At 45.0% G+C, this 21,198-nt stretch overlaps 2 protein-coding genes across 6 annotated transcripts in view; one reads left to right on the top strand and one right to left on the bottom strand.

The window, feature by feature from the left end:
- On the top strand, positions 1-11,367 carry LOC102089755 (solute carrier family 22 member 2). 2 transcript variants are annotated; one of them, XM_065057560.1, is made up of 10 exons: positions 1-2,590; positions 3,669-3,772; positions 4,727-4,881; positions 6,970-7,138; positions 8,128-8,242; positions 8,341-8,450; positions 8,563-8,777; positions 9,208-9,316; positions 9,671-9,783; positions 10,830-11,367. In XM_065057560.1, the coding sequence occupies exons 1-10, from the start codon at positions 2,180-2,182 to the stop codon at positions 10,940-10,942; spliced, it is 1,614 nt and encodes a 537-aa protein (XP_064913632.1). In that variant the 5' UTR covers positions 1-2,179; the 3' UTR covers positions 10,943-11,367. The 2 variants fall into 2 exon arrangements, with proteins under 2 accessions (XP_064913632.1, XP_064913633.1); XM_065057561.1 differs by having other exon boundaries at positions 8,344-8,450.
- SLC22A2 (solute carrier family 22 member 2) overlaps positions 10,385-21,198 on the bottom strand; it is a 24,179-nt gene continuing 13,365 nt past the window's right edge. For 2 of the 4 annotated variants that reach the window (XM_065057558.1, XM_065057557.1), the window contains exons 8-13: positions 20,912-21,126; positions 18,930-19,038; positions 18,168-18,280; positions 17,101-17,200; positions 15,673-15,734; positions 10,385-12,762 (exon numbers count right to left, since the gene is read on the bottom strand). In XM_065057558.1, coding sequence (XP_064913630.1) covers positions 12,710-12,762; positions 15,673-15,734; positions 17,101-17,200; positions 18,168-18,280; positions 18,930-19,038; positions 20,912-21,126 — 652 coding nt within the window. In that variant the 3' untranslated portion in view covers positions 10,385-12,709. Of the gene's footprint in view, positions 12,763-12,863; positions 13,148-15,672; positions 15,735-17,099; positions 17,201-18,167; positions 18,390-18,929; positions 19,039-20,911; positions 21,127-21,198 lie in introns of those variants that run through there. The other 2 variants (XM_065057559.1, XR_010471440.1) reach the window with 2 other exon arrangements.

The following is a 21,198-nucleotide window of genomic DNA, read 5'->3' on the forward strand; positions in this document are numbered from 1 at the left end:
AAGCAGCATTTTTCATATTTCTCATTAGGTTGATTTGGGGGAACCAAGAGGCTTGACATTGTAGTTTTGGTACTGTCGGTTACCATTGCAACAGTTCTCTGAGTGCGTGTTGAAGAATGCCACTTCCCTAAGTCCTCAAGGCTGGAATCTTGGAGTTGCTTGATCCATGAACTGCTGCATGAAGTGACTTCCCACATACTGAAGGATAACACTGCATGGTCTCTTCGTTGTGACTGTGCATTACAAGGCTTAGGTAAAACATATGTTCTCTGCCTGAGGGTGCTTATCTGCACAATATCGATGTATTTCTAAAAGTCAGCTGGTAGCACTGAGTTTTAGTGTCTTGTCTTGGAACTGTTGCCTACTTTTTATCCAGGCATTTGTAGGTAGATCAACTGAACCTTTTCTTTTTTAGAGCTGGGTCCATGACTTCACCAGAAGGAGGAACATGCTATGAGAATAGTGGGGACTAGACAAATACATGTAAATGGCTGAGCCAGGTGCAGAGAAGGTGCCAGTCACCGCATGACTCTCTGTGAGGTGAGCCTCTGAGACCCCCACCTGCATGGCACAGTGCCACCCAGTCTGGACTGTGAAGAGGGTTATGGGAAATCGGGAAAATGATCGCAGTCTGTATCTGACTGTTTTATTTTGTGAGGATCTGGTGCACACCATTACCAACTGTGTAAAACAAACAAACAAAAAAGCTAGGAAAGAAGTGATGCAAGGTTTCATTAGTGTGTTTTTAAGATACAGCCTAATGGCTTTAAACTTCACCCACTTCCCAGGCAGGCTTTGATTTTGGGTTTCCTTGGCCGCTGGTGTCTGTGCACATCCCACTGCCGGGGGTGGCTGTGAGGTCAGGCTGGGAATGTGGTGGCCACAGTGCCCTTGTGTCTCCCTGTCCCCATCCCCAGTTACTCATGGAGCCCCTGCAGCTGTGGAGGTGAAAGTCTGGTGCGATGTGATGTCCCAGGCTTGGTAACACTGCTGTAGGTGGCCGCAGGAGCAGAGTTCTTGTTCCCTTGCTTCAGCTGTTCCTGCTGGAGAAGAGGAGGGGACACATCTGTGTGATGCAGGGAATGATCCTGCTCTGCAAAGTGGCTTTCACAGCTGCTTAGACCACTATTGCTCTAATGGCTGTGAGACCAGGTGAATAATGGGTTCTATTTCTGTACTTGGGCAGAGTGGCCTTCTAAGCCGGCTTATTTTTCTGATTGTCTTGGGAGGAGGTCTTTAATTTCTTTGCATGGTTACCTGAACCGTGCAAATCACTTTCCAGACCATATGTCATTTTTTCTATCTTTAAAATGTTACCTTCACTTATGCTTTTCTTTCTGATGGAAGCAGCTGTTGTCAGCAAAAGGTGATGGAGTAGCTTACTGCCTATCCATAAGCAGCATGAAGAACTTCTGGAGCCTGATATAACTGGATTTTTTGGGGGTGCCCCACAATGCAGTCTACCTAAAGTCTTTTACAGGCCTCCTATGGTAAGAAACAACTGTTTTGGCCAGAAGTATTATATATTATGATTTCCCAAAGCTGTTTGCAGTACATAATTCCTTAGTGAACCCTTTTTCTTTTCTATCACTGCAAAAAATATGGTCAGGTGAAAATTGTCTTCCCTGATGTCAGCAGCAGAGGATTTCCTTGGAAATGGAAGAGTGTGGAGAGTGAGGGGTGAGACACATGATACTGGAATTTGTGGGACAACTGTTCTTTTGCCATGATGTGGCTCAATGTATAGATACTTCTATTTCACAATGTACTTACCTCCTCTTTATAGAGACCAGTTGATAAGCCTTATTTACACGTGATGCCCAGCAACTGCTACACTAAACTTTTCATTGCTTGTGTGTTGGTGGAATTTTCCATCTACACATTCTCCTTGAAATGCCTCTACTTTGAGGAGCTGATTTTGCTAATAAAAATACAAAACAAATGAACGTATATGTGCTCTGTTAAGGGTTAAACACAAATTCTCTCTGGGTGAATTAAAGTCCGATTTAAAATGAAAACTAAAAAATAAAGCTTGCAACATGTAGTTTAATAATTTATGGAGTTAGTCTTGACTTTTGGTCAAATGTCTTTGTTACTTAAATAGCCTTGCTGCCAACTAAATATATCAGTGCTGCAGAGAAGACCTAGATGAGGTTTTTGGGGTGGTTTCTACACCAAAATGCCAACACTAGATGACATTTTAGAGAATGTTGGAGAATTTGGCAGGTTCCAGAAGCAAACCTTCTTTGTGCTGTGTCTGCTGTCTGCTGCCTTCACCCCTGTGTACGTGGGCATCGTCTTCTTCGGGTTCATCCCCGAGCATCGCTGCTTCAGCCCCGGGGTGGCTGAGCTGAGCCAGCGATGTGGCTGGAGCCTGGAGGAGCAGCTGAATCACACGGTTCCCGAGTGGGGCGGCCATGGGACCGGTTTCAGCAGCCGCTGCAGGAGGTACGAAGTGGACTGGAACACGACGGGCATCAGCTGCACCGACCCCCTCGGCAGCCTCGTGGGCAACTGGAGCTCCGTCCCCCTCAGTCCCTGCCGGGATGGCTGGGTCTACGACTCTCCAGGGACCTCACTTGTGACCGAGGTAAAAACAAATGTCCTCCTTCCCTTGCCTCTCCGTTACAGACAAGCTGAGGGACACGGGAGAGGGTTGATGTAGCTGAATAAATTGAAAATGGTATTCAAGCTACTTAGAATACTTTAGGGTTTTGGGGGCTTTCACTTTAAAAATAAATCAGGATCTAGGATGACAAATTTCACACAGAAAGTTTCACCAAATTTTTAGAGACCGTGAAAGTTGAAATTTTTCCTTCCTATATCTGACACAAATACAAGAGCAGGTAAACTCAGTGTTCCAGCAACTTCTGCATTTATGGTTTTGTAAGAGGTTGGAGATAGATTTTTAGATGTGTAGATACAGTAAGTATGCTTCTTTCCACAAAGTAGGGGCTGTGTGATATTTAAGTGAGGAAAGGAGGCACCAAAACTTTTCAGACTGTCTGATACGCACCCCTCGATGGAAGGTGACCCAGGACTTGAACCAAGCAGCAGTGCAGCAGGCACATCTCACTGCAAAAGGCTAGAGCAGATGCTGTCGTCCAGGTGGCCCTACCATCATCTCTTGAGATTGTCTGAGTCTGAAAAACTTGCAGTCTGTGTGGATTGATGCAGTAATGGTCTCATGTCAGTCATCTTCCCTCTTCTTCTGAAGGTGGTACAAAGCCAGGCCCATGGGTCGGTTCCTTTGCAGGGTACCCATGAAACGTCACACACCTCTGCATGCATTTTGGCAATGTGTTTTGCTTTCCATGAAGGCTCTTGGGTTCTGTTATGTTGTCCCTTGCTCTGGCAGCCAAGTGAGGGAAAGGTTAGCACGGAGTAAAGCATGTTACTTTGCTCAAAGGAAAAATATGGAAGAATATCAGTTATGTTCTTTCCAGTAACAAGAGATTACATGAATGGGAAATACCAGGAAACCACTCAAGGCTTGATCCTGGTTTTAATGTTGGACACTTAATGAAGTTGGTAGGGTTTCTGGGTATTGATAAAACAGGCATTGACCCAGAAACAAGTTTAAATCTTTAACTGAAGTGAAGGAGAGCTGTGGATATGAGCCAGCTCTGCATTTCACACTTTTCCTCTAACTGTGGTTGCTCTTTTAGTTTAACCTGGTGTGTGAGGACTCCTGGAAGTTGGACCTCTTTCAGTCTTCTGTGAACGCTGGGTTTTTTGTTGGCTCCATAAACATTGGCTACATAGCAGACAGGTATGTGTGGGCCGACAGTGAAACCCTCTGACCTCCCTTATCAGGATCCAGCAACTCAGCCTAGGCAACGGCAGTGAAATGTTGTGCAACCGGTATCATCTATGCTCAAAACAAAGTTAGCCACCTGGATCTTCAGTCACAATGTTAGGAGGAAGTACTCTGTCTCTTACCTGGTGGTTTACACAGATCTCTTATGCTCTGTAAGTCCTGCAGAGCCCGTGATGACTATTTTATGACCGTATGCCCAGAACCCCTTGTGCGCCACACCAGAGCCCTGGCGTGTTGACCCAAGCCAGGAAATGATGATGTAGAGCTTGGAAACGTTTTGTTTTCTTTAGAGAAACTTTGAAATAGTAGCTGATATTTGAAAGCTCCTTTCCCCCCTTGTTTCCCTCCTGCCTAGAGACTGTTCGTACAGCAGGGTCTGAGCTGCTCCAGCTGTGAAGTGCAGCCCACTCACAGCAAGATCCACATGTGTAACATTTTTTGGGGGTTAAGACTGAGGTATATAAATCTGTCATCCTAGTGCATGCAGACCTATCAGAATCATAGTATTAAGCCATACTGATTTTTCATCCCATTATAATATAGCCTAAATATAAAGTCAGGTTATTAAACTGCCTGTTCCGAAATTTGGAGATAACAGCCACAGCCCAAATGCATGTAAATATGGGGCTATTGCTGCTCTTTAACTTGGGAAATCTTGCTTTCTCTGAGACACCTGAAAGCCTTTGTAGAATTGCAGGGCAATTGGCACAGTAAATTTTCACGGAACTGAAAAGCAGATAAGTGAGTAATGGGCTAGGAATAAAAATCAATATGCACCTATGCCTTGTATAACAAAGCTGGATTTTTTTTTTTTTTTTTCCAAAGATGCATGGAGCTCTTAATACTTCAAAATGTTTGTTTTCATGACTACTGTTTGGCTTTACTTGTTATTATCTTCCAACCTAGGTTTGGCCGTAAATTTTGCCTCTTAAGTACAATTCTTGCAAACATTGTCTGTGGAATCCTTCTGGTCTTTGTGCCCACCTACCTGTGGATAGTCATCTTCCGCTTCTTGCAAGGGCTGGTCAGCAAGGGCTGCTGGACCGCAGGCTACATCCTGGGTGAGTTCAGACCTTTCCCAAGAGCAAGACCGGCTGCAGAAGATGACAAAACAAAAAAAGCCCCCTAACAAAAGCCATTTAAAAAAAAGCTCCCAAGGCTTTTAAAAATCACATATGCAAGCTGCTATCAAGGATTTTTTTTCCGTCTTTGACTACTTAGGATTTTTTCAAGCCCTGTTATTAGGGAGAAGCAACAGTAGCCTTTAAAGTTCAAGCAAACAGTGGTATATTAGAGGTGTTACCTCAAGACAGGCTTTCCCCTACAGTGCAGCTCCCTTTTGCAGATCTGGGCCCCCAGGCCCCCCTACCTCCTCTCAGGTACTGGCTGGGGAAGGCCATGGCCCTGGGACAGACCTCAGCTGCTCCAGCCCAGTTGCGGGTGGAGCCCTGACAGAGGAGGCCATTAAAAAAAGCAGGCAGAAGGTGGGGAAAATTGGAGACATTTTTATGACACAAGCACCATTAAAGGGCAAACAGAGCCTTCACAGCCTAAAAGTAACTGAAGAACAGCAGGTACTTGCTGAGAAAAATATAAGTTGTTTGTGTATCTGTACACTTGTCTGGGGGACTGTGCAGCACCAGGGTTAGAGCCAGCTCAGGGCCACTTTGTGGTGCATGGTAGAGCCACCTTCTCTGACTTCTCTGGTGTGGCATTCAGGTTCTTGCCAAAAAAAGGCCCAACGGAAAACTCAACACCAAGTAATGACCGAAGCAACAAATAAAAAACTTAAATGCTGCCTGGTAGAGCCTTATCTGGAGCAGGATGGCAGGTGCTCTCTACCAAATGGCTCCAAGTGATCCAGTTAACTGGGATGGTGGTAAAAATGTAAATGTCAACACTCTAAATTGCTGAGTCTTTTTGTGGGGACAGCTTGCTAATGCACTTATCCAGATGTTTGATACAAATAAAATAAAAACATCTAGCCCGTAGTCTAGATTGTCTTCTGCCAAGACATGACTGTTCCTTCCTGTGCATATTGTAGATGCTTGCTTGGCCTCTGAAAATTTTTTCCTGGCACAAGTTAAGACTTCATCACCTCTTCTGGGGAATTTTATGCCATTTCAGAGCAAAAATTCCCTTTCAGGACAATGAATTGCCCTATTCTGTTATTTTCCCTCAATTATACATTGTTACCTCTAGATTCTCCTTGAAGTTGTCTCATGAGCGACAAGTCACACAGAATCAGCCCCAAAGCCCCTTTAAACTTGTCTCTTCTCCCTAAGGGTAGCCAATACTGAATGCTCAGGGAAGGGTACAAGGACCAAGCAACCTTGTTATTGTGCTCCCTGGGACACTTGTACTACCCTTCAGCTGCTTTTGGCTCAGTCCTACTGAGCCCAAGGAGATGTCTGTGCATTGTTTGTCCAAGAAGTGTTAGCTAATCTGTGGCTTCAAAACACAGCACTTCAGTTGGTAAACAACTGCTTTCTGTTATTTTTCTAATTGGTTTTCTTTCTTCAAATCACACAACTGGATGCAAAGTTTTGAGTTTGCTTGTGCCTGCCTGCTGGAATAATTAGTTTTAGCTCTGTATTAATAAGACTACCTGTGGGCTACCCTGTGATGTACAGCTGGGAAGTGTAGATGAGGTAGGAAGCCATCCATCCTGACTGGGAAGCTGCATGCCATCCTGTGGTACAAACACTTCTTATACACTTGGGGTGAGAAGCATGCTTAAAAGGCACACTTAGAAAACAAAATAATATTATTTGTTATTGGGTTGGAGACTTTATGTAGGCTGCCATTAAGTTTTACAACAAAATCCATCTATGCACTTCGAGGAATTTATTTACTCAGAGATTTCCATGACAGAGCACAGCACTGGATGCCTTAGGTCAGTGTAAGAGCAGGTGCAGTGCTTACTCCTCTGCTGAGGAGTTTGGGTGATAGAAAAACAAACCTTTTTCTGCAAACACCAGTGGACTATTGTACAGAGGCTTTATGCCAGCAAGCCCAGGATTACCATGACAGTTTCTTCAGAGCTTCAACACAACGTTGGTCTTCCAGTGTCTCTACAGAACAAGTGACCGCTGCACCGAGCTGTCGTGGCTGAGCTGTCATTCACCTGTCTCTGTGCATGATTGCAGTGACGGAAGTTGTCGGTCCGAAGTACCGGAGAACGGTGGGCATACTCTACCAGACGGCCTTCTCTGTTGGGCTCCTGCTCTTTGATGCCATCGCTTATGCCATCCCTCACTGGCGGTGGCTGCAGCTCACCGTCACCCTGCCAACCTGCTTCCTCCTGCTCTACTACTGGTAAACCAGCTTTCCTTGTACCTCTGCCCATGACCCCAAACCCAGCTGCCTCTGCCTCCCAAGGCTTGATCATGAGGGAGATTTGGCACTGCTTTTCGGTTGCATGTTCCTCTTAGTGCAAAGAGGAGTTACACAGCAAAAAGGAGAGGGAAATAGGACCCCTCAGCAACTGAGGCTTCATTGAGTCTTAGCCTGTGTGCAGCACCTGACTTCTGTTTAAAAGAAAGACCACTTTGCAAAAGACTGGAGGAGAGTGGTTTAATATCATATGTTATCTTCATTAAACGTTTCTTAAACATAAAGGAAAAATGCCTGGACATAATTTAGTGAATCCCACATGGAAAAGATGGTTATTTAGAGATTGTTGAATGCTAATATAACAGGTTGTTTACATGTTCCTTTGAGGAAAACAGTTGCAGCTTTTTGTGGTTCAACCAGAAGAAGGCATGTGGGATCACCTGTATTTTGCATTACCTCCTCTCTTTTGACTGATATTTTTCAGTTGGAGTGCTTTGATTTGAGAAATTGTCTGGATGGTTTGAGAGGTTAGACATAGTAGAAAGATTTGTTGTCTTCTTTTTTCCATATTTTTGAATTGGTAAGCCAGTTCTAACTTGTTTACTACTTAACCTGTTTACTACAACTGGAAAATGGCTCTCTAAGAGGAGCCAGTTTGTGGTGAAAAGACTGAATAAAATGATAACACTACTGTCATTCAAAGGCCTTCCCTGATTAATCCTTAGTAAACTCATTTCTGACTAAAGCCACTACCACACCTGCTCCTCTTCCCATTTCAGAAGCAGCATACACTACTTTTCTTGATGTGGGTGGGAGGTGGGGGTAACATACAAAAACCAAAAGGAAACCAACCAACCAAAAAATCCACCTGCCTCTATTTAGCCAAAGCCCTCTCTCCACAGTCTACATACACAGGAGCACTATGTGGGCTTTATGTTTTTGGTATATAACAGCACCCATTTTCATTGTAGGTGCCTCCCAGAGTCTCCCAGGTGGCTGATATCTCAAGGAAAAAATGCAAAAGCTATGAATATTGTCAGAGAGATGGCTAAAAAAAATCAGAAAAAGATGCCTTCCCATTTTGAGGTGAGCTCAGGTTTTGCTTGAACTTGTAAGCATCATGATAGTCCCTTCTATCGGTTCCTCTCAGTAGAAACTTACTGTACTTTGTACTGGATCTTCAGCAGGATATTAAATTTGAAGAGGAAGATGGTGGAAAGCAGAGTCCTTCACTCATTGACCTTGTCAGGACACCACAGATGAGGAAAAACACATTCATTTTGATGTACAACTGGTAAGAAGATAAAGTTGGAGGGCTGGTTTTGAAGCTCTGTTTACAAAGGCTCCAGTAAGACATAGGCCTCTGTTTTCTGACTAACAAAGCTGGGATGCTCTTCTCTGCCCAGGTTCACAAGCTCCGTCCTCTACCAGGGGCTCATCATGCACATGGGAGTAGCTGCTGGGAACATGTATCTAGATTTCCTCTATTCTGCACTTGTTGAGTTCCCAGCCTCCTTCATCATCATCGTCACCATTGACCGCATCGGCCGTCGTTACCCCTGGGCTGCAGCAAACCTGGTGGCTGGGGCTGCCTGCCTTGTCACAGCCCTAATCCCAGAGGGTGAGTCAGCTGAGCAAGGCCTGGTGGTGGCTTCCCACCCTGGCACTGTCCCTGGGGAACAGCACCCACCTCTTTCTCCCTGAAGTCCAGCCCCAAAGGTCCACAAACCCATGCCCACTATCAGGTGCTGCCTCCCTGATTTTCAGTGGTACTCCTCATGCTGCAGAAGTGAAATTAGTTGATTTGTAGGACCGCTAATAATAAATCTCAAAGCACTTGAGTGTCCCCAATGCCACTTTGGGAGGGTTCCCATGTTGCAGCTCATGTGATGCTGACTCTTCCCATTCCCTCATTCACAGAGATGAAACAAAGCCCCTTAACATCAAGTGACATGAGATCGGAGGTCCTCCAAAAATAACACCGGTGTGTTAATTGACACCCATTAAATCACTGGGATACTTTTAAATGAGTTGGATGTTTTTCTCTGCAGACCTACATTGGCTAAAAGTGATTGCTGCTTGCATTGGGAGAATGGGAATCACAATGGCCTTTGAAATGGTTTGCTTTGTAAACACTGAACTGTATCCAACATACATCAGGTAGGTACATCCTTCTCCCCATTGGCATTTGGCCTGGGAACAAATAGTTGAAGCCAAGGTGTATGTTATATTTTATGCTAAATTAAACTATCCTCAAATGCTTCAGAACTACATAAGTACTGCTGAATATAACATAGGTGGAGTAGAATTAAAATACTTTAAAAAGGTAGTTTAATAAACAGAAACATTGTACTTTAAGTCAGGAGAAAACTCATGTGACTGAAATAAAGGGGAAAGCGGAGACTACTGGGGTGGATGAGGTATCTTTCTCCTGCACAAGGGTCAGAGTTGTGATCCATCTTCTTCTGTCTACAGTATTCTGATGCTAATGTGATCTCTTTGCTGTTGAATCAGGAACCTTGGGGTGATGGTGTGCTCCTCCCTGTGTGATATTGGTGGAGTCATTGTCCCATTCATTGTCTACAGACTGGTGGAAATTTGGCATGATCTGCCGCTGATAGTCTTCAGTAAGTGCCACCTCACCTCCTTGCTGACCACTCCTGGGGTACAGCAGTGGGGCCCAGGTTACAACGGGAGGGAAAAGCCACTGAGGCAGTTGCCCCAAGTTCAGCAGAAGCCCCTTGCTGTCTCTACAGAGTATTGCTTTTGGTTTATAACAGCCTGGAGCTTGTTTATACATTCATGTGTTCTCTGCCCTGTTATCATCCCTTGCATTTTAAAGGAAGTTAGAGGTGAACACAGATTTGACAGATGGCAAAGAGCTGAGAAACATTTTGATGAGATTAATATCTGAAGGATTCAAATCTGCTCTTCCATGAAGTATGTTGTCTCAGTCCAGGAGCCAAAAACCTAGGATTTCACATAATTGCCTATTTAATGGAGTACAAATGTGGCTGTTGCACTTCAGCTCTCCTGACAGTCTGTTAACTGGCTATTGTCCAGCTATTTGGAAAGAGGTTGGTAAATAAATGCAGAATGAGTGTTTGCAGACTAGTGACCTGAATTCTCAGGCCAGGGTCTGCAAAGCTTTTCTGAATCTTTAGATCAGCATGTTATTTATAGAAAAATGTATCCAATGGCAATACACCATTTTTAACAGACAGGACATTTAGGAGGGTGCTCAGTACTTTTAATGTACAAAGTGGGAAAAAGAAATTATCAATGGATAAGTTAATTGCATTGTGTAGGAGATAATACATTCTGTATGTATTTTCTAATCTTATATTAATAACAGTAAAACTGAATGTTTTTCCTGGCATGGTTTTCTCACACTGGAAAGGGTTCTCTATGAAGAAAGGATTGTGTGTTCAGTCTGAGATGCTCTAGTTCAGTGCATGACTCACAACTGAACCTGGCTCATTGCTGTCTCCATGTGGCAGCCGCATTGTTCAGAAGTGGCATGACAGTTTTGCATATAGAGCCTGAATGTACACATCTTGTATGGAAATAAAACACCATTTATGGGTCCTTTGTGTCAGGCAGTAGGAAGTGGTATCTATGCTGGGAACTGGTATATGCTAACAAGCCCTTTGTGCATCTGTTCGATTTGAAGCTGTTGTTGGTTTGATCGCGGGTGGATTGGTGTTGCTTCTACCTGAAACTAAAGGAAGAGTTTTGCCTGAGACTGTTGAAGATGTTGAAAACTTAAAAGGTGAGTCAGGATGATGAATTCTTAGCAGCCTTCATTTGAAATTGTTCAAAATCCTTTCTTGGGGAAGCCCAGGGGTTACTGGCTGCCTCCTGTACTTCCAACAGGTTGCTAATTAATTCCTAGACTCTAGCTGCATAGATTTTTGGACTCTTTACAACTTGCCTACTTAGGCATCTGAAAACAAGCAGCATAGGCCTTTACTGGCCTGTGAATAACTTCACTAGTCACTGAATACCTTCATTCCTGGTCTGCTGCTCATGTCTTGCTGTTTTTACAGGCAAAGTGCTCCAAAGGCCAAAAAAATCTATCTCCGTGTCCAAATGTCAGAAGTATCACATGACTGAAGATGGCGTAACTCTTCCTGGACAGTCTGCTTTAGGGCACCAGCATTGAAAGGCAATTTGGAATAAATGCTCCCTTAAAAGTCTTGCCTCTTTTTTTCCCCTGTCTGTCCTTTAGTTACAATGCTCAGGGTTTGTCCCTGTTACTGTATAGCTGCTTCTATCTCTGTACACTACAACAAATATTTTAGGGTTGGGTAATTTTTATACCAGCTGGGTGGACCTCAACATGGCAACAGATCTTAATGTGGGGATGGTGTAGTCCATCCAAATGAAACTTTATAAACCTCCATGAAGTCTGACTTTGTTGTTTTGTCTCATGAAGAGGCAACATAATACAATTGATATTTACCTTTGCTGTGGAAACGAGGTGGCTACAAACCTGGTACAATCTTGTTACGACTTGCAACAGATTTGTGCAGGTTTTTTTTTTTTTTTTTGTTTTTTGTTTTTTGTTTTTTTTTTTTTTTTTTTTGCTGGCCCTTATATGTTATGTTCATGTGAGTCCGTATGCCTATACAGTAGTCCTCATTGGCATCTTATTTGCTATCCCCACACTCACAAGGGTGGGTATGTGGCAACTTCAGAGTATGAAAAGAAGTGCATGGGAGAAAGGCTCATAATCCTTCATTAGGTAATAGCCTTGTTTAGTTTTCAGTGTGTAACCACTGAATTTTCTTGTCTTGCTAAATAACATCTTCATAGTGGATAATCTATAGTGGGACTTTTTGGTTTTTTTAGAAAACTGGTTTACTATGCCTCCACAGCATTATAAATGTGTGAAGGTGCTGGGGGAGAGGTGCAGAGCTGAGAGCCTACCAGCATCCTGCTCCACCGAAGACTTAGGATGGGACTACAGATTCACCTGGGGGACAACATTGGGTCTGCCAGGAAATATCCAATACCTTTCACAAATTTCCTAGTCCATCCCATTGAGCAACTGTAATAAACCTGTGGTTGCGGAAGAAAACAGGCACAATGGCACAGTGGCTCCCTGGCACTGTTTGTGTTGCTGATCCCTGACACTGCTGGTACATGCTGGTTTTCAATAAGGATGCTGTAAGCAGGGCACAGGATACTGATGCCCTTTAATGATCCTCTGCAGAGGGTGAGCTCCCAGCTGAGCAGAGTGTTTCTGGACTCTGGCAGGAAGGGTGAAATTCCCCCAGGGTTGCTTCCCGGTGTGGCAGTACGATGATCTTGTCCTTGCTTTCAACTGGCCTGAGCCGCAGTTGATGTTCAGTGTTGCTGTGAGGGCCACAAAGACAGGGAAGCATGTTGTCCAGTAAAGCAGGGACATGATGAGGTTGCACTGAGAAGAGCGAGGACAGACTGGGATTGACAGTATTTACCCTGGCAGTTGCAAAACTAGTATTTGCTTCAAGGTTAGAGGGGAACAAGCTGGTCCTGAGGTGGGCAGGAGAGAGAGTGAGGATGTAATTATGTGTCTTGTGGAACTGGTGTCCTGCTGTGGTTGCACAGATGTCTCTGCTCTGGAAAAAAAATAAAATAAAAAAAAATCTGTCAGAGCAGCTGTCTTTATTACAGTTCATTGATTTGAAACCTGTTGAAAACTCTGCAGAAAGAAGAAGAGGGAGGCAGCAAGAAGTTAAGCAAAGCAAATACTGGGATGAATGAGTAACTACAGAAGCTAACTCTCAACACTCTTACCTGTAACTCTGGCATTTCTTTCCATAAGCACTGTTTACTGCCACAGCAGGACCTATTGCCTGAAGCTCTGGCATGCCTTCACTTCACAGACAGACACAAGTTATAATAGCATTTGCTTCTGGTGGCACCTTAACTAGCACAAGGGCAAATGTGCTTCATTGATTTCCTTGCTGGTAACCTTGTCCATTCATGTTTTGCTTTCTGGAGCTGGAAAGTCAATAAAACATGTCAAACCTAGTCCAGCTCTCTGGCTGCTCTCAAGAGGCAGAGAGCCTTTATGTCCTGGGCATGTGGTAGGAGTGGATCTCCTCTGGGGTATAAGACAAGTACATATCCTGCCTTAGATAAAACAACAGTTTGCCAGCTTTACTTCCCCTTAATAGCAGCTGAAGTTTGTCTGCTCCTAGGACTGCCGAAGCATCACTAGCTCAGTGGCAGGGCTGTCCATGGAGCTTGGGAAAGAGCTTCAACCATCATCTGGCTCACACAGCCCAGGAAGTGCATGGACAAGGGTTCTATCTGGGTTAATGAAAGTGGGACTGGCCTTTTAAAAAGACCCTGTCCCTCACCCAACTACTTAAAACTGGACTATATAAGGACTGTGCCTAAAGAGAACATAAAATCTCTGTTTCAGGGTACCCAATAGCATTGAGTTACTGTTTTGGGGAAAGAATTGCTCTTTACTTTTACAAAGTTTCTGGTGTTCTCCCTGCCATCATCTACCGGACAGCCTAGCTGCAGCTGTGGTGCAGGGCAGCACTTTCTAAGCACAGTTCTTGTGCTCTGCTATTGCTGTCAGCATCAATATCCAAACACCACCACTGCTATTTGGAGACCCCACTGCTAATTTTACCCCATCAAATGTGACCATGGGCTCTGTGGTGTATCAGAGACTTATTAAGGCTTCTTGTCTGCAAGCTGTAATTTTGACGTGGCTGTTTTGTCAAGGTTTTCTTGAATGCATGTGTTCATGACTTGGCAGAAAATCACATCCTACAGGCCAGTACAAAGCTTGTGTGCCTTACAGCTCCCCTGTTTATTGTGTGATCAAAGCAATGCATGTGCTAGATTTTATTTGCAACTTGCTCCAATCCCGTCACTACTGTATGGCACTGGGTCATCTTACATTCTGTAAATCTTATAATATATGAAGAAACTAGGCCTTATCCTAGAACTGGGACTGGCCAGGAGACAAACCCAAATCTAGAAAATATATGCAAGTTGATGAATATGATGTCAGTTATTTTTTAAGTGCTTTCCAATGGCTATAGAGAGGACATTTCAAGCTTCAAAAGCACTACAGGAGTGATTTTTTCCAGCATGTTATTAAGAGAGATCTAGTCAGAAAGCCATATCTTCTTTTTTGGCTCATCTACTCCACCCTCCTCTCCTTGCCCCCATCCCTGCCTTGGTCCTTGTCTCCTATAACTGTTTTGAAGTTTGGCTGTACAAAAACCCAAACTCATGGCATTAGGAAAACAGTCAGGTGTAAACACAAACAAGAATATGCTTTAATATGCAGGGCATGGTGTCCTGTTGTTGTTCATGCTACTCCCAGTGGGTCACTGTGATGGGTCTTTCTCCCCTCACCCCATCACTGATCACTAATGATGACATAGTTGCACACAGCCCCTCAGGTCCTGAGGCTTTGCTGCCTCCAACTCCTCTGACTGGAATACCCCAGGCTGCAGACTGCTGGCAGCTGAGACAGTGCAGTGGAGAAAAGCTTATCGCATTGGCCTGGCTTGTCCCCTGCATGTGGGGTTGATGTCTGGGCTTGCTGTGGCTGCTCTGCTGGCCCCCTTCTGCCTCCCTGCCCCAACAACATCAGATGCAGGGCAAAATGGGTCCTTCGAGGTGCTGGAGTGAGTCCAAACAAGGGCAAAGAAGCTGGTGAGGGATTTGGAACACAAGTCTGATGAGGAGTGGCTGAGGAAACAGGGGCTGTTTAGCTTGGGGAAAAGGAGGCTGAGAGGAGACCTTATTGCTGTCTACAGCTACCTGAAAGGAGGTTGTAGCATGGAGGGTGTCGGTCTCTTCTCCCAGGTAACAAGTGATAGAACAAGAAGAAATGGCCTCAAGTTATGTCAGGGAGATTTAGATTGGATATTTGTCCTGGTTTCAGCTGGGATAAAGTTAATGTTTTTCCTAGTAGCTGGTATAGTGGTCTGGTTTGTATTTAGTGTGAGAATAACGTGGATAACACACTGCTGGTTTAGTTGTTGCCAAGCAGTCAAGGAGTTTTCAACTTTTCATACTGGCATGCCAACAAGAATGTGGGGAGTGCACAAAAGGCTGGGAGGAGGCACAGCTGGGACAGCTGACCCCAACCAACCAAAGGCATATTCCACACCATATGAGGTCGGTCTCAGTATGTGAAGCTGGAGGATGAAGAAGAAAGAGGGGGGAATGTTCAGACTGATGGCATTTGTCTTCCCAAGTAACAGTTATGCCTGATGGGGCCCAGCTGTCCTGGCAATGGCTGAACATCTGCCTGCGCATGTGAAGCGGTGAATGAATCTCTCATTTTGCTTAGCTTATGTGTGCAGCTTTTACTTTACCTGTTAAACTGCCTTTATGTCGACTCATGACTTTCACCCTTCTGATTCTTTCCCCCATCCCACCGGGGGTGAGTGAGTGGGCAGCTATGTGATGCTTAGTGTAATGGTTGGACTCAATGATCTTAAAGGTCTTTTCCAGCTTAAGCAACTCTATAATTCTAAGATTCTTACCTGGGGCAGCTTCAGAAGTCAGAACTTGTAGATAAATCAATTTTTCCTTGCTTTTCTTTTGCCTGTGGAAGGAAAGGGGGACAGGCAGATGATGCTCCTGGTGGCTAACACCATGATCCACCAAATAATCTGTATGTGTATATTCATTGAAAATTAGGTTTAACAGATGTTTCATCACTGATAATTTTTCAAATGAGGTCAGATTATTTTGAAGAGTAGCAGAATAAGGAGTAAATTGGAGAGTTTCTGTGGCCTCATTGTAGCTACTCTGCTGTCTGGAAATCCTGTCACAATAGTAGCATTAGTAACTTTAACCTGGCATTTACTGCTGTAAAAACTGTCATTCTATGTGGTTTCTAAAGTAATGGCTGGGTGTGCAGTTGTGTGTATGAACTTCTTAAAATTCTCCTAGAGGCAACCTCTCTATGCTCTACCCTGTGCTACATTGCCATCCTTTTCTGGCCGGGCTGGATTCTTTCACCCCGACACCTTATTTTTTTTACCAGGCCAAGTGTCTCTTGGCTCCACATCAGTTTCAGTAAATCTGAGCAGCTCCTTCAATCCCCGTGCAGCTCTACCCTCACCGTGGGAGCTGCTCTAGCACGTGCGAGTCATGCCAGAGGAGAAAGCACTGAAAACTCAGCACATTCCCTGCATTGCTTCTCCAAATTTAAAACCACACCTCAGCCATTTTTGTCCTGTTGTGTATATCTCCAGCAACACCAGCAGTCCCCTCACTGGCACAGTTGCATACAGGAGGTGAGACCAGGGTGGTGAGCATCGCCAGGCACAAACAGGGTACAGCTGGCAGCCACAAATGCTTAGATGGGATTGCTAACTTTCTGGGAGGTTAGTGTGACTGACGGTTGTGTTCCCTGGCTTCACTTCTCACAGGTACAACAGCCAGCTCAAGTAGGGTTTCCGTGCCATCAACCTGTTCACCTTTCCCCAAGGAGCTGTACCTTTACCCCTCTGCCTCACCTTCCCTGGGCAGGCAGGACAGCTAAACAAGATGCCAAAAGCTCCTGCCACTGTGCTCTCCTGCTGACGGCAACTGGCTGTGGCAAAGAGGACATGTTTCCCTGTGCTGACAGACACCTCTGAAGGCAGAGCAGCTGTACACACTGCCTAAGGAGTGACTGAAGCCCAGATCGATGTTTTTCAGATGGTGCATGAAACCACCCTCCATGCCTTCTCTTACTGTCTGGCTCCCACATAAGGTGTTAGTGGATTCTGGTCAGATCATGCAGGAGAGTCCAAAGCCTGGTCTTGCTACTTGGGGATGAGTTACCCACCAGTCATTCACTGTATTTATGTAACAAAACCCAACAGATCCTCGGAGATGTACAATAACTGTTTTTTATTAGCAAATTTTGTGGATGTAAAGGAGAGTAGCTTTGCTCCATGGGAGGTTCCTTAATGTCATACCTGTGCAAATTTTCAGCATCTTCAATGGTCTCAGGCAGAGTTTTTCCCCTCATCTCAGGTAGGAGCAAAACCAAGCCACCGTTGATTAAGCCAATCACAGCTGCAAACACAGAACAAGGATCAAAAAGACAATGCAATAGTCACACCTGAGTTTAATTCCAAGTCACTAATTAATTCTCATTGAGACACAGCTGTCCTAACAATTGAATAAGGACTCCTCAAAGTGGTAATAACACTTGGCTTTTCATCTACATCATTCTCATTTTGTAGTAATTGCAGATATTTCTGAAGTGCATCTGAAGCCTGGAAAGCCATCCTGGGCCATGGACCCAGAGGTGGTCTGGCTCCCTTGCTTTGTGCACACTGGCTCTAGTCATCTGGCTGGCATGGGACTGGGGTGACACTAGCTAGCTGTCATCCCTACTTTTGGCTAGGTTAGGACATGCACAGAAGGTTGCTACCAGCCCACATGACCAATTTCACCTTCTGGCTAGTTTTAGAGCCTGCTATGACCATAGTGAGGGCAGATGGTTCATATGGGCACACTGATCTGAACACAGGCAGCAGCAGACTTTCAAGGAAGGCCATTTTTTTAGTGTGCTAGTCTTAACATTAGGGCTGACATGCTGCTTTGCCATGCTAAATTGCCATGGGATCCTTGACAGACTGGGCCCCTAAGGTGCCAGCAAGAGATGGAGAGTAACATTTTGGTACAGAGGGAGGAGACTATCCTGCTCAGACCTCAGGTCCTGTAACCATGTGCAGGTGAGAGAGGCAGAACCCAAAGACTTTCCTCCCTTGGGAAGGGCTCAGCAGTAGGAAGACAAACCTTGAAAGAGCTGTCCCAAAAACACAGTGTCCCCTTCACTGCAGGAAGGGCTAAGGGGTGACTTTGGCACCATTTCCAAACACTCAGATAAAACAGACTTACCAAGCTGTGCCTTACATGTGTCCACACATGCATGCATATACATCTCTCTATGGTTTTTTTTAAAGGCAAGAAATAGATCACCAAACTCACTCTTTCATCTAGGCTGTGGCCAACGAAGCCATCTCACAACTCTTACCAAAGACAATCAGCGGCAGTTCATGCCAGAGCTCCACCAGTCTGTACACAAGGAAGGGTGTTATGATCCCACCAAGGTCGCACATGGATGAGCAGACGAGGACTCCCAAGTTCCTGGAAGAAGGAATGCAGGCATGCACATGCACCATGTCACCAGTTCTGCCTGAGGATGCCTCCCACAGCTTTGCACCCCAGCACTTCAGCAGGTAGGTGGACCAGGAGCCTCAGGGAGAAAAAGACAGAGAACAACCTGGGGCTTAGAAAGGGCTCGGCTACTATTGTGCTGAACGTAATCAAAAGAGGGCACGGGCAGAGCATTCTCCCAGGAAGTAATACTGCAAGATTAAATGGGTGAGAAGGGAAAGATTCAGACAAGGCAGGACATTAAGACTAGCTCTGTATTGGAGGAGAGATGTGAACGATCTTTTGACTTCTCCTGATTCACTGAACTGCACTGGAAGGGAAGCTTGGATAGTGTTGGGGAAGGTTTTTTACACATTCCCTCAGAAACCTGCTACGTCAGTGCTGGGCTCAGAAGTGGGGAAGGGGCATGGCTGGGGAAGGGGGTGGGTTTCTGCTGCACCACCCAGCAGCTCTCTTCCACCTTTGCAAGGTGTATTTTACACATGCAAGCTCCTTTTCCAGGGCAGTGCATGAGCCACAGGCTCCTCAGCTGTATACACAGACTTGAGTTGGCCTCTCCCAGTCTCTTCCAGAGAAACACCCAATGCTCTATTGAGCTAGCAGAAGACAGCGCACTTACCTGAGAAATGTTGGATACAGCTCAGGATTTACAACACAAATAATTTCGTAGCACATAGTAATTCCCATCCTGCCCAAGAATGCTGGAGTCATTTTAAGCCAATAAAGAGCTGAAAAGACATTGTGTACATTAAGGATGGAATATAAAACTATGTTTTTTTTCTGGCCTTGACACAAAACAACATTAAAGATTTAATGTAAGGAAACAGTAAGTTTGTTGTCATGAAACGTTAAGATGACAGCACATGATGGTGTTCCAGTTCACTCAATAATACATTTATAATGCAATTTGCTTGTTATTCAAACAAGTAACCAAGACTTGAGACTATGCTATGTTGCTGTCACAGAGAGAAGAAATCAATTATACAAAGTAGTTTGGGTTATCTAGTACATTAACCGAAAGCTAAAGATATCATTTCTTGCTTGCAATAAAACTAAATGGAGGGCAGCTGCATTGCGTGCTAGTTGAAACCTGTTTATCAGCAAGAGATTGTACTTTTGCACAGAGGCTTCTGATGGCTTTCAGGCTGGGAAAAGTTCGTGTTGGTCCCCTGTCTCTCGGTGTGATCTCTACAATTGCTTTCACACCTGGAGCTACAGATGTCTGCTGCAAATAACAAATATCCCAGCCTTGCATGTAGAGTCAGTCCAGGACACTGTGTGTCATGTGGGCTTTTAGATCCCAAACTGACCTTGGATGATGGCTTCAGCTATTTTAGCTGTTACCACACTCAAGCATTGTTTCTCCCTTTTAGCCAGCTGAGGGGTGCATCAAGCCCAGGGCAATGTTTTACTGACCCACAGCTGCTGGTGACCCCTGCTAGCAGAGCCTCTGCAGAGCTGAGACACCAGCCACTGCTGCATGTGGTTTTCTGAGATTGCAGCTGTGGGAGAGTGTCCCCGCAGAGCCAGCCCGGGTGAAAAAAACCCTTTTCTGGAAGGCTGGACTTTGGGCTATGGGCTTTGAAGGTGGCTCAGCTAAGGGCTGGCAGAGGCAAGTGGGGAAGGCTGGGGAGTCTATGCTGGTGGGTACCTCTGCCAAGCCCCACGGGGTGTTAAACCCTGGGCTGAGCCAGGTTGGCAGCAGCATCTTCACTAGCTGTGCCTGTCCCTGGGGCGAGATGCTGCCCCAGGCACTGCTGCTCCCTGTACCTCAGCACAGGCAGCAGCTGTGGGGCCGCAGGACTCCCACCCCTGCGCTCTCCCAGTGAAGCCCAGTGGTCCCTTGCAAAGACCCTGAACTCCCCAGTCACTTGTTAAAATGAATTTGTATTGTCTGGACACTTTGGGGTTTTTTGCCTATGACATTTTTCCTGTAATATTTTGTGGTTTTGTCTTTGTCCCCCTGTGAACTGATATTGTTTGGCACTGTTATGTCTGTGGTTTCTGTCTACTTGTATTCTACAAAGAAAAAATGCTTCATTTTGTGGCCCTTAAGGGACACATTGCTTTAAGACTGTGGCCCTGGAGACAATGCTTAACTAAACAAAAGCCAAGTGCCTGTCACTGTGGTTGCTCAACATCCTACATTTATGGCAGCAACACTGGTCATGTGTAGATGCAGAAAGCACTTATTGTACCCTGATGATGTTTAAGTGTATACATGTGACCATACATTTTTCCTTTTCAGAAACAGAAATCATAGGGAGTTTTGGATTAAAAAGCTGAACTATGCATTCAAATCCAAATTTTAGGCCAGACAAAAATTGTGGACTTAACGTGACATCTCTCAGGACCTAACACCTGTGGACTTGTCATCTGATTTGATGCCCTTTGGAAATTTAGTTTGCCTCATTTCTTCAGCCTCTCATTAGCTGGTATAAATTCTGATGGTGGGACATACTTTAGCTTTTATAGTATTTGTCTTCATTGGATCACAGTACTGACATGGGCCAGGTTAGCAAGGATTCCTGTCCATTTTCTGGGGCAATAACCAAGAGACAGGGAGAGAATTCGTTGTTGGAAGAGGTTTGCATGACTCACTGTCTGGGACTAAGGCCGTAACAAGGCAAGCACCACCTGCCATCACGCTTGCCGCAGCCCAGGGGTAGCGACGGCCAATCCGATCCAGTGTTAGCATGAGGATGAAGGCGGCTGGGAACTCGACAAGTGCAGAATAGAGGAAATCCAGATACAAGTTCCCAGAGGCTATTCCCATGTGCATGATGAGGCCCTGGTAGAGCACGGAGCTTGTGAACCTGGGCAGAGAACAGGATGCAAATGAAGCCTAACCCTTTGGGAGAAAGTTTATGCAAAGAACTGAGATCTGC

The sequence above is a fragment of the Columba livia genome, chromosome 3 (assembly GCF_036013475.1).
Source record: "Columba livia isolate bColLiv1 breed racing homer chromosome 3, bColLiv1.pat.W.v2, whole genome shotgun sequence".
Classification (NCBI taxonomy): Eukaryota; Metazoa; Chordata; class Aves; order Columbiformes; family Columbidae; genus Columba; species Columba livia.

Coding starts and splice junctions, on each gene's coding strand:
- LOC102089755 (XM_065057560.1), top strand. CDS start 2,180: ATGCCAACACTAGATGACATTTTAGAGAATGTTGGAGAATTTGGCAGG. Junction 2,591..3,668: donor GGACCTCACTTGTGACCGAG/GTAAAAACAAAT, acceptor TTGCTCTTTTAG/TTTAACCTGGTGTGTGAGGA. Junction 4,882..6,969: donor GACCGCAGGCTACATCCTGG/GTGAGTTCAGAC, acceptor GCATGATTGCAG/TGACGGAAGTTGTCGGTCCG.